General features: G+C 44.3%; 1 protein-coding gene across 6 annotated transcripts in view; it reads left to right on the top strand.

The window, feature by feature from the left end:
• Enox1 (ecto-NOX disulfide-thiol exchanger 1) overlaps positions 1 to 13,718 on the top strand; it is a 562,201-nt gene extending 548,483 nt beyond the window's left edge. For all 6 annotated transcript variants that reach the window (XM_052732691.1, XM_052732690.1, XM_052732689.1 and 3 more), the window contains one exon: positions 12,749 to 13,718. In XM_052732691.1, coding sequence (XP_052588651.1) covers positions 12,749 to 12,880 — 132 coding nt within the window. In that variant the 3' untranslated portion in view covers positions 12,881 to 13,718. The remainder of the gene's footprint in view (positions 1 to 12,748) is intronic.
• The last annotated feature ends 1,427 nt before the right edge of the window (positions 13,719 to 15,145 follow it).

The raw sequence follows: 15,145 nt of genomic DNA, 5'->3' as shown, positions 1-15,145 counted from the left end.
AGCCACTTCCTTTAACCAACCAGGGCTGGCTGTGAGAGCCACAGGAGCGCTGCTGACAGCATCTCAGGAGATAACCAGAGAACACTGGGCTTGTCTGAGCAGCTGCTCAGCCTGCAGCTCTGTGTCCCTGCAGTGACATCTAGGGCATCCCCGGTACTCAATGGTTAGCACGGATTGCAGGATCACATTATCACACTGCATCCTCGTTTGATGCTGAAGATTTCACCTACACATGATCACAGCGCTGCTTGAGCTCCAAGTAGACCTGATATTTCCCCTCTGAGAGGAATCATCTGGAACTGCACGTGGATTTTAGTCAGACATTTTGTGCCTCTTTATGAAGGATGAAAGGAGTTAGATTTTAGACTTTAAAATTTGTTCTGTTCATACACATTAATCGTACATATTAGGGGAGTTTAGCGTGGTATTTTCCTAAATTCCTGCAGTGTGGATTCGTTAGCCACCTCCTGTCACCCACTTCCCAAGAGCTAGTAATCACTATTCTACCTACATCAAGTGCTTGTTTCCAAATGAGTGAGGTGTAGCACCTGCCTTTCTGTGCTGGCTTATTTCACTTAACATAATGTCAAGATTTCACTCTTTATAGATGAATAATTCTATACTACATATCTATTCATCTGTTGATTGACACCCAGGCTGATTATATAGCATGGCTATTATAAATATTATAATAGGATACATGAGTAGGTAGGTATCTCTGAATCCTAAATGAGATTTCTTTGGGTAAATACCTAGAGTGGTATAGTTTGATCATGAGAGTTGTATTTTTAATTTTTTCAACATTTATTTTATGTCTTGGTTGCTTGGCCTGCATGTATGTATACCATGAGTGCGCAGTGCCTGTGGAGGCCAGAAGAGAGTAGATTCCCATGGAATTGGGCTTATAGATGGTTGTTAGGTACCATGTAGGTGCTGGGACTCAAACTACGGTCCTCTGGAAGAACAGTTAGTGCTCTTAACCACTGAACCATCTCCCTAGTCCCTATGTTTAATTTTTTTGTGGAAACTCCATAATGATTTCCATTGTGAATGGACAAGTTACAGTCCCACCTTACAGTAGCATGTAAGGTTCCTTTTCCTCCTTCCTAAGCGGTATTTATTTGCCCTCATAGTCCTTCTAAACAGGGTGATATGGAATTTCCCTGTAGTTCTGATTGGCATTTCTGTGGTGGCTAAGAGTGTTAAACATTTTTATATACTGGCCATTTGCACTTCTTTTGAAAGCTGTTAGTTCAGTTTACCTGCCCATTTACCGACTGAATTATTTCTCATTGTTACTGTTACATATATTCATAAATATAATTACAACAATCGGAGTCCATTTAGTGTTGCTCCGATGTGTGTGTTTTTAGGAATGACCACTGGTATTTGATAATCAATTAGGGGCTCATCCTTGGGAAAGACTAATTGCTCCTTTCTCAGTAGTAATTAATTGCCTGTAGTTTTTCATCTAGGGGTGGGACCTTGTTAAATTTCTGCCATCCACCCTGGCATGTCATGTCAACTGGTACTGTCATTGTTCAGGTCTTGTCTGGGCTACTGTATTGTTGAAATGACATGGTTGAAGGTTCCCTGTCACATATAGAAGACACAGTCTCACAGCAGGCATCCTCTGGCTCATAAAATATTTCCATCCCTCCTCTGCAGTGGGGCTGGGCATGGGTAGTTCTTCTTGGCATTTTGACCATATCTGGCTTTCTGTAATGGCCTCTGCTGCAAAAAGAAGCTCCTTGATGCGAAGCAAGAGCTACACTGATTTGTGGTTATAAGGAGAGCATTTAGAATGCACTTAGCAATTACAATGGTTTAGGAATGTCACAGTAAGTACATTGTCCTCTAGGTTCCATGGACTTGGCAATGGATAGTTGGCTAGGTTTAGAGTAGTAGGCATGCATTTCCTCCTATTGGGCAGACTTTAATGCAGTAGAGTGTAGTGGGTTATTGCCAAGATATAAGTGCCACATTGTACCTGTGGAGATGTCTTATTGTGGCTCCTAGACTCTTATCTGAGTAGGCTCTGGCTGCATAGCACTTTCAGATACTGTGGAATGCTAATCCTCAGGGAAGAGGCTTCCAGGTCAGTTCTGGCTTGATCCTACAAGTCCTGAGTTCAAAGTCAGCAACAGGGACTTACCTTCAAGTTCTAGGAAGCAACCAAGAGCAAGGGCAATAACCTGTAATTCTTTTGTTGGTTGATTTTTTGAACTCCCCTGACCAACAACTCAAAAGGAGGTTTATCTTACCTGGTATTAGAGTTTTTGTTAGATAATTTATGGTTGTTGGGGGAGCATGAACACCTCAAATGACATAACTTTATATATCCACATATGCTTTTTGTATATTATAGGTAAGCATAAACTACAATTGCCTATGACTTTTTCAAACATCCTTAGTGTTACTTATTCCTTTTACCTCTCTCTTCTTCTATACTGCCCTCTGCCCATTTTCCTATTTCCCTTTTATAGCACCTGTATTCAGCTATCCCTATGTACGTGTGACACTATTCTTAGGGAGGCATGAAGAAAGATCTATTCACCCAAATAGTGAACCAATGACAGATCAAAGTAAGGATAACACCAAAGTCCAAATTGGTGCATCATTGAGTTTTATTGGTGTTACTTATTAGAACAGAGATGACATAAAGAAAGCTGCATCACCAAAAGCCCACTGCAGCATGGGTGACCCCTCACAAAAGATAGAAACCCGGAGCACACTGCAAAACTTTTAGGCTACTCACCAGGTTGCAGAGTGTCCTTTTCTGGTAGACCAGTTGGTCTCCACAGCTCAGCTGGTCTGAAAATGCTTTTCAGCAGTTCTTACTGCTTATATATACCTGGGAAGGGAGGAAACTATGAATCCGGTCAGTTTCAGGGACTTCCTGAAGCTATTTTTAGTGTTTACTTCATGAGCTTATTTACTGCTTATATACACTTGGGGAGGTAGGGGGATAGTGAATCTGGTCAGTTTCAGGGACTTCCTGAAGCTACTTTTATTGTTTATTTCATGAGCTTATATTGTTTCTGATCTTAAATTCTTTCAGCATTTCCCGATTTTGTATGATGTTAGCTATGGGTTTGTCATGTGCAGCCTTTATTATGTTAAACCATAAACTAATCTATTCAGAAATTTTATTATGAAGGGATGTTGACTTTTATCATGTGTTTTCTGCTTACTGGGATTTTTATCCTTTGTTATATTAATGTGATAAATTATATTTAATGATTTGTATATGCAGAATCACTCATAACTTCATCATTGTCATGGTACTCAGCTTTCTGGTGTGCTGCTAAATTCAATTTGCTAGTATTTTGTTGAAAAATTTTGCATCAGTGTTTATCAGAGATGTTTTCTTTCTCATCATGACCTTGTGAGATTTTGGTAACAGGATAGTGCTGGCTACATAGAATGAGTTTGCCAAGGTCTTTGGATTTCAGTTCTTCAGAATAGTTCAAGATGAATCAGCATTAGTACCTCAGAAGTTTGGTAAGACTCAGTAGTAAAGCCATGTGACCTTGGGCTTTTCCTTCATGGTGGATATTTTAGTATGGATCTCATCTCATTGCTTGTTACTGGGTTAGTCAGGTTTGTGTCTTTGTAGTAGAAATTTGGTGGGTCACTTGTGACTATTCTCCTCTTAATTGTATTTAAACTCTCTGTATTGTCTTGAATTTCATGAGTTTTTTGTATAATCAGCTTTTGAGTTCTCTGTAGATATTCTGTTTATTTTAATTGCTTTGGAATGTGCTCCAGGAGAATTTTGAATTTTTCCATAGTCTGTGTTCTTACACTGAGATTTCTGGATATGGTGGATCAGCTGCCACTGCTTTTGTTGGGGGAGCAGGGGTCTTCTCAGAAAGTGGCTCTCTCTGATGGTGGTCTCAGGATGTCAGTTTGTTACATAATGTTGGCTCTGAGTTTTGTCTGGCCACTTTAGACTAGTCTGCTTGTAGGTTCTTTGGCTGTGTTTGGAGTCTTTGGCCAGTTGTAGTCTGGTGATAGAGACTCACTAGCCTCAGCAGGCCACACACAGTGAGCACACAACAGTTCAGGCAGGTGTGATGGAGCTTGGAAGGGCCATGTAATGGTGTCCCCTGTTAGGGTCTGGGTCTATACCAACCCCAGAGCTCATGTGAGGAGAGACAGAGGCAAGAACCACAGCTCCCGCTCTGGGGTGCCCATACTCAGGCCTGACAATAGTGGGTGGTGTCATTAAGGTTACCATGGCTGGGAGACATTTAAATAAAACAGCAGTAGGAACTGAGGTTCTTTCTGCTGCCACTTGGGAATGCCCACCAGCAATGGGACCTCCAAAGCTTCTATCTGTGTATACCTATGGACAAGACATTTCTCCCCTCTGATTCCCTTCTTCTGTAATGCCCCCGGGTAGTGGACTGAAGCTGGGCCTCAGCCAGAGCCTTCCTTCATCCCAGTATGCTTAGGGTTGGGATAACTGCCTAGCTACCTCAGACAGCCCTGTGGTCAGAATAGTGCTCTCTCCTGCTGTGGTAGTAAAGGTGCCTGAGAGCCCAGTATGAGGGAGGGCTGTGGGAACCACATGGACACCTGCTCTCAGTGGTAGGATGAGCCTTAATCCACATCATGTAGCCATGGTGAAATCCCTAGGACCCCGAGGGCAGCTCTAGTATAGAAGACAGCAATATAGTTCCCTCAGAAAGGATGGACCCAGGGACTCCCTTCACCATTGCCCACACAGTCCTCCGTCTCCTCAGGGAAATTCGCAGTAGTGCTGCCAAGTTTTCTCCTCAAGCCTGAGGTAAATGTATCACAAAGGACAGGCAAACTGCCAGGTGCCAGGGACCGCACCACACATCCTCTCTAGCCCAGTGAGCCTACAGGGATATTTAGGCTTTTTAATCCAGAATTGCTGAATTCTGGAATCCCATGTCTTCAGAGCTTTAAAGAGAGAGCAAAATAATAAGAGGTTTGCCCTCTAAGTATTCACGAGGGCTTTGTCTCCACATCAGTTGCTGAAAGGCTCACAGTCCTGGATCTGCAGGCAGCCTGGGGATGCTGTGGGTCTCCAAGGCAGCAGCCAGGCCCAGCGGCCTTCAGTTAATCAGAATGAACTGGGAGTCATGGCCCTGTGCAGAGCCTTGGTTACTGCTGCGTTATGGCGGCATGGCTGTCCCACCACCACAGAGCTTGCCGCCTCTAATAAAAATGCTTTGTGGAGTTTCCACTCAGAGCAACAGTTTCCTTGAGGTGACACCAGCAGCACAACTGTAAGCCAGCATTTAGATTCTCTTCACCCCTCTACTGAGGGAAGCAGGAAAAGCAGGCCTAGTGCAGGCCTGTAACATAACTGCTTTTCCTAGCATTTCCCCGAAGGCTGCTTACGGGAATGGAAGTGATTGGGAATGGAAGGAAGGGCAGGAGAATTAATTTAAATTATGCTGGCCAAGTAAATTGTTCATGGCTCCTAAAACCATGTAGCCCAATAATAGGCCATTTTCCAGTTAAATATTGTTCTTGGTAATGACATTTGTGTGCCCCCCCCCCCCACCCTTGGCTTTTCCCCAGCCATCCACTCTCATTCACCCACCCGTCTTCTATCAGAAATGTGAGACAAAGTCAGGCAGGGCAAGGGCTTCAGGAGGCTTTGCTGAATCTTCAGAACAGACAAATCCGTTTGGCCAAGGTTTCAGTCACCTTGGAGTGGAATCCCAGCTGTGAACTAGCCACGCCACCCTCCCAGTCCCACCCCCACCCCCCTGATGCTAAGCCACACAGACACTGGAGTAGAGCTGTAGCAACTGACTGCGTCCTGCCTTTCTTCCTTCGCTCCCTCTAACTGCTCATACAGATAGTCTAGAGCAGTGTTTCTCAGCCTTCCTAATGCTACGACCCTGTAATACAGTTCCTCATGCTCTGGTGACTCCCAACTGTAAAGTTATTTTGCTGCTACTTTATAACTATAATTTTTGCTACTATTATGAATCATAATGTGTAGATATCTGATAAATGACCCTTTCACAGGGGTTGCATGACACCCAAAGGGATTGCAACCCACATGTTGAGAACCGCTGGTCACGAGGCTCTTCTCCAATTTACAGCCTGTACCCCAAACTCCTAGTGTGGAAAATCTGGTTCCAAAACAACAGACCCATATGACAGCAGATGCTGCCAGATGCAGGCAGACCTGCCTCTGTGGCAGGACACCACATCAGCTTGGGTGCTCAGATGTAGGTGAGCACTTTTCACCCAGGAAAGATCATCGGCATTTTAAAAAACATCCCTCTGCACATACAGAATTTCAGCATCTTTCTAGTTTCCAGGAGATCCTGATTTTGCCTTTAATGGCTCAGTGTTCTCTCCCCTGGACTGTTGGCGGATGGCGAAGGTGGGTGAAATGTTCCTAGTGGAATGTTTAAATTTCCCACATGAATACTCATCACCATGATATATATGCTGCTGTTAACATCCAGCTGTCACCGAGCATTAATGAACTATTGCGAAGACAGACTGCAATGAATGTGCTTTTTAGATAGCATAGCACCTCCAGAAGGGAATAGATTCTCCACTTGACTGCAAAAGAGGTTTTTGTTTTGTTTTTTCCCTCAACAGTGAAGCAGCAGCGAGGGTTTCATGATGCCCAAACAACACTAGAACATGTCAATCCTTTTTATGTACTTATTCCTCCTGTCCAGGCGGGAACAGGGCAAACTGCAAGCATACAGCAGACGTAAGCTCGAGTTCTGCTCTCAGAAAGCTTATAGTTGAGAAAATGGTGTAACACGTAAAAAAATAAGAGGGCCTGACTCACATGCACAAGGTTCTAGATTCAATGTCAGCAACCCCACCCCCACCAAAACGTATTATTAACTAACTTGAAAATCAGACATGAATGAGTAAAGTACCAACTTGGGCAAGGTGAGATTGCAGTCAGAGATATCAGAACCCGAGAGAAGAAGAGCAGCCTGGGGGCCAGCTCTGGCCAGAGCTTTCTTCTGGGATGTGAACCAATGTGGCATCTCATCCCTTCCTTCTCTTGTTATTCTTCCAAGTCCTCTCCTCCTCTTAATTCTTCCTTGTTTATCTTTTCCTCCTCTAAATCTCCCTTCCTCTTCCAACTTCTTCCTTTTATTCCTTGTAAATCCTCCCTTTTGCTCCTCTTCCTTCCTCATCTACACTGACTACTTATCCTACGGTGTCTGTGCTTGCTTGTTCCATGCTTGATGCGGGAATGAACACCATTCACACCCACTATAAAGGTCAAAAGCCAGTGTGTATCCTGTGGAAGAATGAGGGCTTTGTACTTGGCCTCGCTGGCTCCCCAGCCATAACACAGCCTGGGCTGGCATCTTCTCAGCGTCCCAAGGGAGAGCCCTTCCTCGTCCAGCCTGCCTTACCTGACAGTATAGGATATACCGTCGCTCCATCACCTCACTGACTTGTATGCCTGTGTCTCCAGGCCTGGCGAGGAAGCTGTAGACTTGAGGTAGCGCCAACAGAGCAGGGAACAAATGCAGCCAATCTCATGGGTTTCCTCTGTGATGTCACACCATGGAAGCCCCCGAGTTATTACGGATTTTCTTTTCACCTGTTTCCTTTTGTAATACTTGTCACAGTTGACACCTTACTGAAGGAATAATTATCAGAAGCCTGAGAACATCCTGGTAGGAAGGGACATTGTGAGAGGAAAAAATGACAAGAGGTAGTGACTTTGTAAGGAAGAGGAGATGAGGTAAATAAAAATACTGCTTATTCCCAATTGCAAAACATCCTAAAAGCATCACCAGGAGCTGGGAAAGGCCTAAAAACCATCACGCTGGCCTAGAAGCAGCTTCTCATCATCTTCCCCTAATGAGCATGGTGACTGTCTTTAGGAGGGGTCTAGGATGGTGTAAAAGCCCCTCATATGCTGGGTGGGACTTCATTTGCTCTGCCCCATCACCATACAGCAGAACCCGGCTCTTGGCTGACACTACCAGCAGAAATGATAGCTCACTACACTTGAGAAGCTGCAAGGACTTTGAGACTCAGTTTCACTGCTCCCGGGGTAACTCATTTAATACCTTTCCACCTCAGTTTAACTCTCTATAGTTTTTTGTGTTCCATGTATTGACTACATGGCCCTGAAAGATGGCACAGTGGGAAAAGGCACTCACGACGCAAGCCTGATGACTTGGGTTTTATTCCCAGACCCCACATGAAAGTAGGAGAGAACAGATGACGTGAAGGTGTCCACACACTTCCATGTGCACACTGGCTTTTGTGCACCCGCATAAATAAGAGCAGCATGGAGTAAATAGTACTTCAATTTGCTTGCCGTTCATTTTCTATTATAACAGTGTACCCAAGGTGCCTCAGTTTGAGCTCTGTGCCACAGCCCAGTGCATAGGCAGGTTTTGAATGATTCACCCCAGAACTCACACTAACAGGAGAAGCCAGTGCTCAGATCAAGCCCTCAGAGCATTTAGTGAGTTCCTTGCTAGTTAATCCCCTAGTCTTATAAATGAGCAAACAGGTCCAAAGAGAGTACAGTACCTAGATGTGAGTGTTGGCCATGGCTGCCCATCACCTGCTGTCCCTTTGGTTGTGATTTCTGGGGTGGTGCTCAGCAGCATGGAAGTGTGTGTACTGGCTGGTTTTGTGTCAACTTGACACGAGATAGTCATCAGAGAGGAAGGAGCCTCAGTTAAGGAAATGTGATCCAGCTGTAAGGCATTTTCTCATTTAGTGATCAATGGGGGAGGGCCCAGCCCATGGTGGGTGGTGCCATCACTAGACTGGTGGCCCTGGGTTCTATAAGAAAGCAGGCTGAGCAAGCTATGAGAAACAAGCCAGTAAGCAGTACCCCTCCACGGCCTCTGCATCAGCTCCTGCCTCTAGGATCCTGCCCTGCCTTCCTTTGATAATGAATATCAATGTGGAAGTGTAAGTCGAATAAACCCTTTCCTCCCCAACTTGCTTTTTGGGTTATAACATTGTATTGCAGCAATAGAAACCCTAAGACAGTGTAGGTGAGCCTGATCCATTTGGAGTTCTCAGGGTTTGGTTGTTGGTATGGACATCCATCTACCAGTATTCACCTCACAGAAGTCTAGCCCTCCTTCACACAGTCCCTCACTGCCAGCATTACCTCATGAGTACAGAGGCATGACCAAAAGACTGTTGTTAGTCCTCTCCATGCAGCCTTCTGATAAGAGCACAGCACTCCAACTGTAATGCCTGGACCCAAGCCAGCCCCACACTCACTCTGTGGCTCACCCTGACCAAGTTACCTGACCCCTCAGTTTCCATATTTGTAAATGATTGCCTATCTCATGAGACTGTGGTTAGAATTATAGAACCTTGGGGTGTTTTGGTTTTAAAAATCTGGTTCAGCAGATGCAGAGATCCATAGTCAAGCACTGGGCTGAGCTCTGGGAGTCCTTCTGAAGAAAGGGGGAGGGATTGTGTAAGCCAGGGGTGTCAAGGTCATGATGGAGGAACCCACAGAGACAACTGACCGGAGCTCATGGGAGCACATGAACTCTGGACTTAGGGAGCCTGCATGGGACCAACCTAGGCCCTCTGCATGTATGTGACAGTTGTGTAGCTTGGTCTGTCTGTGAGGCTCCTAGCAGTGAGATCACTGCCTGTCCCTGGCACGCTAAGTTGGCTTTTGGGAACCTGTTCCCCATGCTGGATTACCTTACCCAGCCTTGATGCAGGGGGAGGAGCTCGGTCCTGCCTCAGCTTGATGTGCCATGCTTTGTTCAAGCCCGTGGGAGGCCTGCCCCTTTCTGCATGGAGATAGGAGGAGGAGTGGATGGGGAGGGAACTGTGATCGGTATATAAAATAAATGAAATTTTTTAATTAAAAAAAACGTGGTTCAGTCATTGTTAGACCTTCCCAGGCAGCTGCAGAGTCGCTACATGTGCTTGCTGTTCCAGTGCCACAGCCTCCAGAACAGACAATGTCTCCAGTTGCTTGTTTCCCTCCTTCCTAAGACTTCCTCCTGGGTTCCCCAGGGAGGGGATAGTTACCCTGGATACTAGCTATTGGCTAACCCCCATGCTGCCTCCTTACTGCTATGGCCTCCACTTGATCTGAGGGGAGACGGCCCATCCGAAGAATGATGCCCAAGTTTGACAGGCATCACTTCCTATAAGAGAAGAAAGGAGTTTGTGAAGGGAGCAACATATCCGAATAGAGCCTAACTGAACTGTCTCTTGTGTAAAATAAGGAAAAAAGATTTAGAAAAGGGAAGAGAGGACTTGTAAAGGGGCAACCTGGCCTCATAAAGCATAAAGATACCATCTTCAGCATGAACTTTGGAAAAAGGATGTTGAAAGTGTTCTGGAAAGAAACGGCTGGAGAGAGGGTCAGCAGTCAAGAGGACTTGCTACTCTTCCAGAAGATTTAGGGTCAGTTCCCAGCACTCAGGTGGTGGCCACAGCCATCTGTGACTCTAGTTTCGGAGGACCTGATGCCCTCTTCTGGCCTCTAGACGCTGCATGCCATGTAGTGCCCAGACTTAGCAAGCATGATACTCAGACACATATAACTTAGGTTGTTTTGTTTTTGTTCTTTAGAGAAGAAATGATTGCTGTGAAGAGGTAGACATAACTGGCCTGATTTAAACAGCATGTGACCTGTATATCGATAGCAACAACACAGATTACTCAGCTAACCTGTACAACCTTCATGTTTTTAGGTGTCTCAGTTAAGTAAAGGAAATGTCTCATGGGCCTAACACTGAGTTTGGCCACATATCTCCTGTTCTCATCTCATGTGGCCTTGACCATAGACCTTGACCTTCTGTCACAAAACGTCAGACACTAGCATTATTGTTATCCATGTACTGGATGGAGACAGAGGGTTTTTTTGTTTTTTGTCTTTTATTTACTTGAATTACTCCTCCCAACCACGCAGGAGGGTGATATTTCTATTACACATGGAGGAACTGAATGTCATGGGTACTAAGTGAGCTGCCCAAGACCACGATGCTTGAGGCTTAGCCCAGAGTCCAATCCATGACTGCCTGACTGAAGCCTCTCGGAGACTTGCTGGGGGAACTCGTTAAAAATAGATTCTCTGGGCTACATTTCCAGAGCGCGAACCCAGGGTCTCCAGAGATGCAGCTAAGGAAGCTGCGCTCTGAACAGGAGCCCCAGGTGGCTGGTGTTTCACAGCAATGCCTTTCTTGCCTGGCTGGCCACTCCAGCTGAAGAGCAAGCATATAAAGCAGACCCGTGTCCAGGCCCAACCCACATGCCCAGGTCTCTCTCAAGCTGTCTTTGATATCAGCCACACATACCTCATGGAGTCTCATGGAAAGAAGTGAGGATGTGGAAGAATTGCTCTTCCAGTGCCCATGGAAAGGGGGTACTTTGCAAGGTCACATGGTTTTATGGTGCAATGCATTCAGATTTCAAATTATTCACACACACACACGCACGCACAAATATCAGACTACAGTCTATTAGGGGATGGAGAGATGGTTCATTGGTTAAGAGTACTTATTGCTCTTCCAAAAGACCCGAGTTCAGTTTCTATTACCCACAGCAGGTGGCTCACAACTACCTGTAACTCAAGCTCTAAGACCAGACACCCTCCTCTGGCTATACACACATGCTATACACACACACATATAAATACAAGTAAGTATATAATAAAAGAATATAATCTATTTTACCTTTCAGAAATGCCTCTATTTAACTAAACTTTTACAGTGTAGGCTTAGGAATATTGAATATATATGGAATGTTTTCCAGGTGAATGTTAAATATGGTTGATTTGACATTCTCTTAGAAGATAGGCCAAAAAGAGAGTCTTAATATTGCTAAATGGGAAGTATAGACTCTACAGCAATCTCTCTCTGGCAGTTACACCATGAAAAATGATAATCACTTTAATTCATGGCGCCGTTCTCTGTGCCCAAATCTGTGCTAAGCCAACAGCTTTGACACCATCCTTATTAAGTTTTACTCCCATCTGCTAAGGCTTCAAGAGACTAATTATCTGTCTAAGGTTCATTTAACTCTTAACAATAGCAGATAGGAGTTTCAGAGTATCAGCCCCCAAATTAGATATATTGGTATACATGTTCTCGCATTGTACACCAGATTAGGACACAATCAAGAAAACAAGAACAGGACTGTGCTAGGCAAGATCAAAGGTCATTCGTTCTTTATTTAAATCAAAAGTCATTATTAATGTAAGAAGTTCCTGCTGTTTAAAAAGAAAATCTAAGGAAATTTTTGAACTAAAACACTTGTCTAGACATGGTGACTTTTTTTTTTTTAATGACTGGCTATCAAGATTTTCACCGCTATACATTTGAGATTTAGTCTTCATTTCTAAATCTTTATCATCTTTAAGAGAAAGAGTTTGAATAGCAAGAAATCCACCCTTAAGGCCTCTGGTTCCCGATGAGCTACAGAAAGTTTCTGCCCCAGGCAGGTGAGGCTGAGCACAGCAGTGGTGGGGATTTGTTCTGAGTCTTTCATGTCAGGGAAGGGTAAGACATGGCTCTGCCTGCGAGGCATCTCTCCATCTACATACAGGAAGGGTGAACCCAGAAACTCCTGGCTCACCCCACACCCACGCTGCCGACTGCTCATGGATAGGGCAAGGGCCCAGCACTTCACCCTCTTTCTTGACAGCCCAGGAGAAAACAAAATGTCTCAGTGGAAAATGGGACTTGCCTAGCTCTGTCCATTTCTAGTTTTCAGGTGGGCTCCTTTCCCAAAATTGACTCCTCTTTCTTCCTAACAGATATCTGCCAATGAAATCGAAATGCTTCTGATGAGGCTGCCACGCATGTTCAAACAGGAATTCACTGGTGTGGGTGCAACGTTGGAAAAGAGATGGAAGTTGTGTGCCTTTGAAGGAATTAAAACGACCTAACTGATGGCCAGGAAAGCTGGAAATGAAGGGGTCCGAAGCCAGCCAGGGCTGGACAAGAGAGGAGCAGGAGGGCTGGGGTCGTCCAGCGTGGGACCTGTGTGGAGCCACCAAAGCCTTGTTCAGTGACATCTGTGGCGTTTTCTTGTGAGTGGAAATGTAATTGTGTACCAGTTCCTTAAACTAGATGAAGCCTCATACTTTGCTATGACAGACCTGTCCCTATGAATACCGAGCAATGATTCCACAGTCAATGACCACAAAAATCTCAAAATAGGCATTGTTGCAAAGTAGAACACCGAGCAAATGCTTAAAGTTAATGGCGGTGTAGCAATGGTGGTTGCTAGGCTACAGAGTTGTATATGTAATGTATAGTTGAAAACATTAAATGACATTTTCCTGAAGGTCTTTCTGTTAATAAAACAAAAAAACAACAAAACAAAACAAAAAAAATGTGATTTTACAGTGGGAAAAAAATCATACCAAAAGAAAACTTGAATATGTGTCTGAACAGTTATTGTATTTTGTAAATTAAGTTATATGCTGTTCCAGGGACTTTTGCCTTATTGCAGAGGCAGAAAACTATGATTGGACTCCTTGAGAATGCTTTATCAAGGATATTATTTTTCTAACGTAACAGTTCTCCATCGTGCGTTCTTTTCACATGGACTGCATAACAATTTTCATAAAATGTGACTAGAGGGAAGAACTACATCTGCTGTCCTGTGCTTGGTATGTAGCATTCAGGTTTATGCATCGAAAACCATTCGGAAAATATTCCTCTTACAAATTTTATAGCAAATATATTAATTTTTTTCAATAAATCTTGACTTCTACCATATTGGTTTCGTGTAATTGTTTTGGTTGATACGTTTTCATTCCTTCTTATAAAATCCTTTTCTCGTTTTTTAGTCCTGTGTACTAGACCAGCACTTTAACAGTATTCAATAAGAGACAAGTGACGCTAGAGAAAAAGCATTACTAAAGATAGAACACATACAGTCGGTGTTCAGAAAGTGCAGTGCAGGAGAGAATCCAGTACTGGGGTGGATGTGGCCAAAGGACCAAGATAAAAGCATCTCAGTGTAATCACCACCAGACTTACTGTGCCTTCTGTCCTTGTGGGCAGGCACTGAGTATCCCGTCCGCTCATCTTGTCTCTGTGGGATGTTTACATTTGTGTATCTTCTGTAAAGCATGTGTTAAGAAAGGAATGGAGTCAGTCACACAAAAGCCCAGCAATTTAAACCATCTGGTCTTCCCTTCTTCCTTTTTCACCAAGTAGAGGAGAATGTGGCTTTAAGTTCCCTTTCCTTCCTGCTTTATTATATAAAATCCCCCAAAAGACAAGTATTCAAGATATTAATTTTAAATGAAACATTTTCAGAAAGACAGCCGAACAATGAATGGTCTTTGAAGTCATGAAAAGATAGTCATAATTCCCTATCGGACGTCATTACCCTCAGGTTCTTTTTATTGAACCCTGGAAAATGAAGGCCCTTATTCATAACTCCCACAGCATCTACCCGTGTGTTTTGTGCAGGCTCAGTGCCAGTGCTGTGTGTGAGAAGATGAGTGAGGAAAGACCTCCTCTCTCCTTAATGCACCTGGAATTCAGTCTGAAACAGAAATTTCCCCCCAAGTTTGTATATGTGAGGTTCATGGCAAGGAGGACGTGAAAGGGATGCTGTAGGCATCCAAGCAAATGCCGTATCAACTGGGCATGGTGGCCCATGCCTACAATCCCAGCACCTAAGAGGCTGAAGAAGTCGGATTAAAATTTTTAGGGAAATCTGCTGTACATAGCGAGATCCTGTCTCAAGAAAGCAAACAAAAGCAAATCCTACTATCCCATTAAATACTGGCGGCATTCCCTACACCCAATGGTGCCCATGGCCACCACCATCCTGACAGATTCCTGGACTATGACGGTCAGAAAGCAGAAGACATCATTTATAGATAATGCTGTTATAAAGCAGCCTAAGGGGTTCACCTGAAAATGGGGGGGGGGGGGGCAAATTCCACACAGATTCTAGTCACAGTGATAAATTGTTGAGTAGGGGTGCAGAGGAGGGTACCACAACCTGGCTGGTTCTGACTACAAACATGGGAGTGGTTTTCTGCATGCTGCATGCTTCTGAGCATGTCCGGGACTCACACCATGCAGTGAGACGGCACAGAGCGGAAACTGTAACTCAGGCTCTGAACGTAGAAGTGAGTCCGGGGTAATACACTCACATTGGTCTGGGGTCTCCATGTTTTTGTCAT

Source organism: Peromyscus californicus, unplaced genomic scaffold (genome assembly GCF_007827085.1).
Source record: "Peromyscus californicus insignis strain IS unplaced genomic scaffold, ASM782708v3 Scaffold_12__1_contigs__length_115047231, whole genome shotgun sequence".
Taxonomy (NCBI): Eukaryota; Metazoa; Chordata; class Mammalia; order Rodentia; family Cricetidae; genus Peromyscus; species Peromyscus californicus.
The sequence above is the reverse complement of the archived record's forward strand: the minus strand, read 5'-3'. Positions and strand labels throughout refer to the sequence as shown.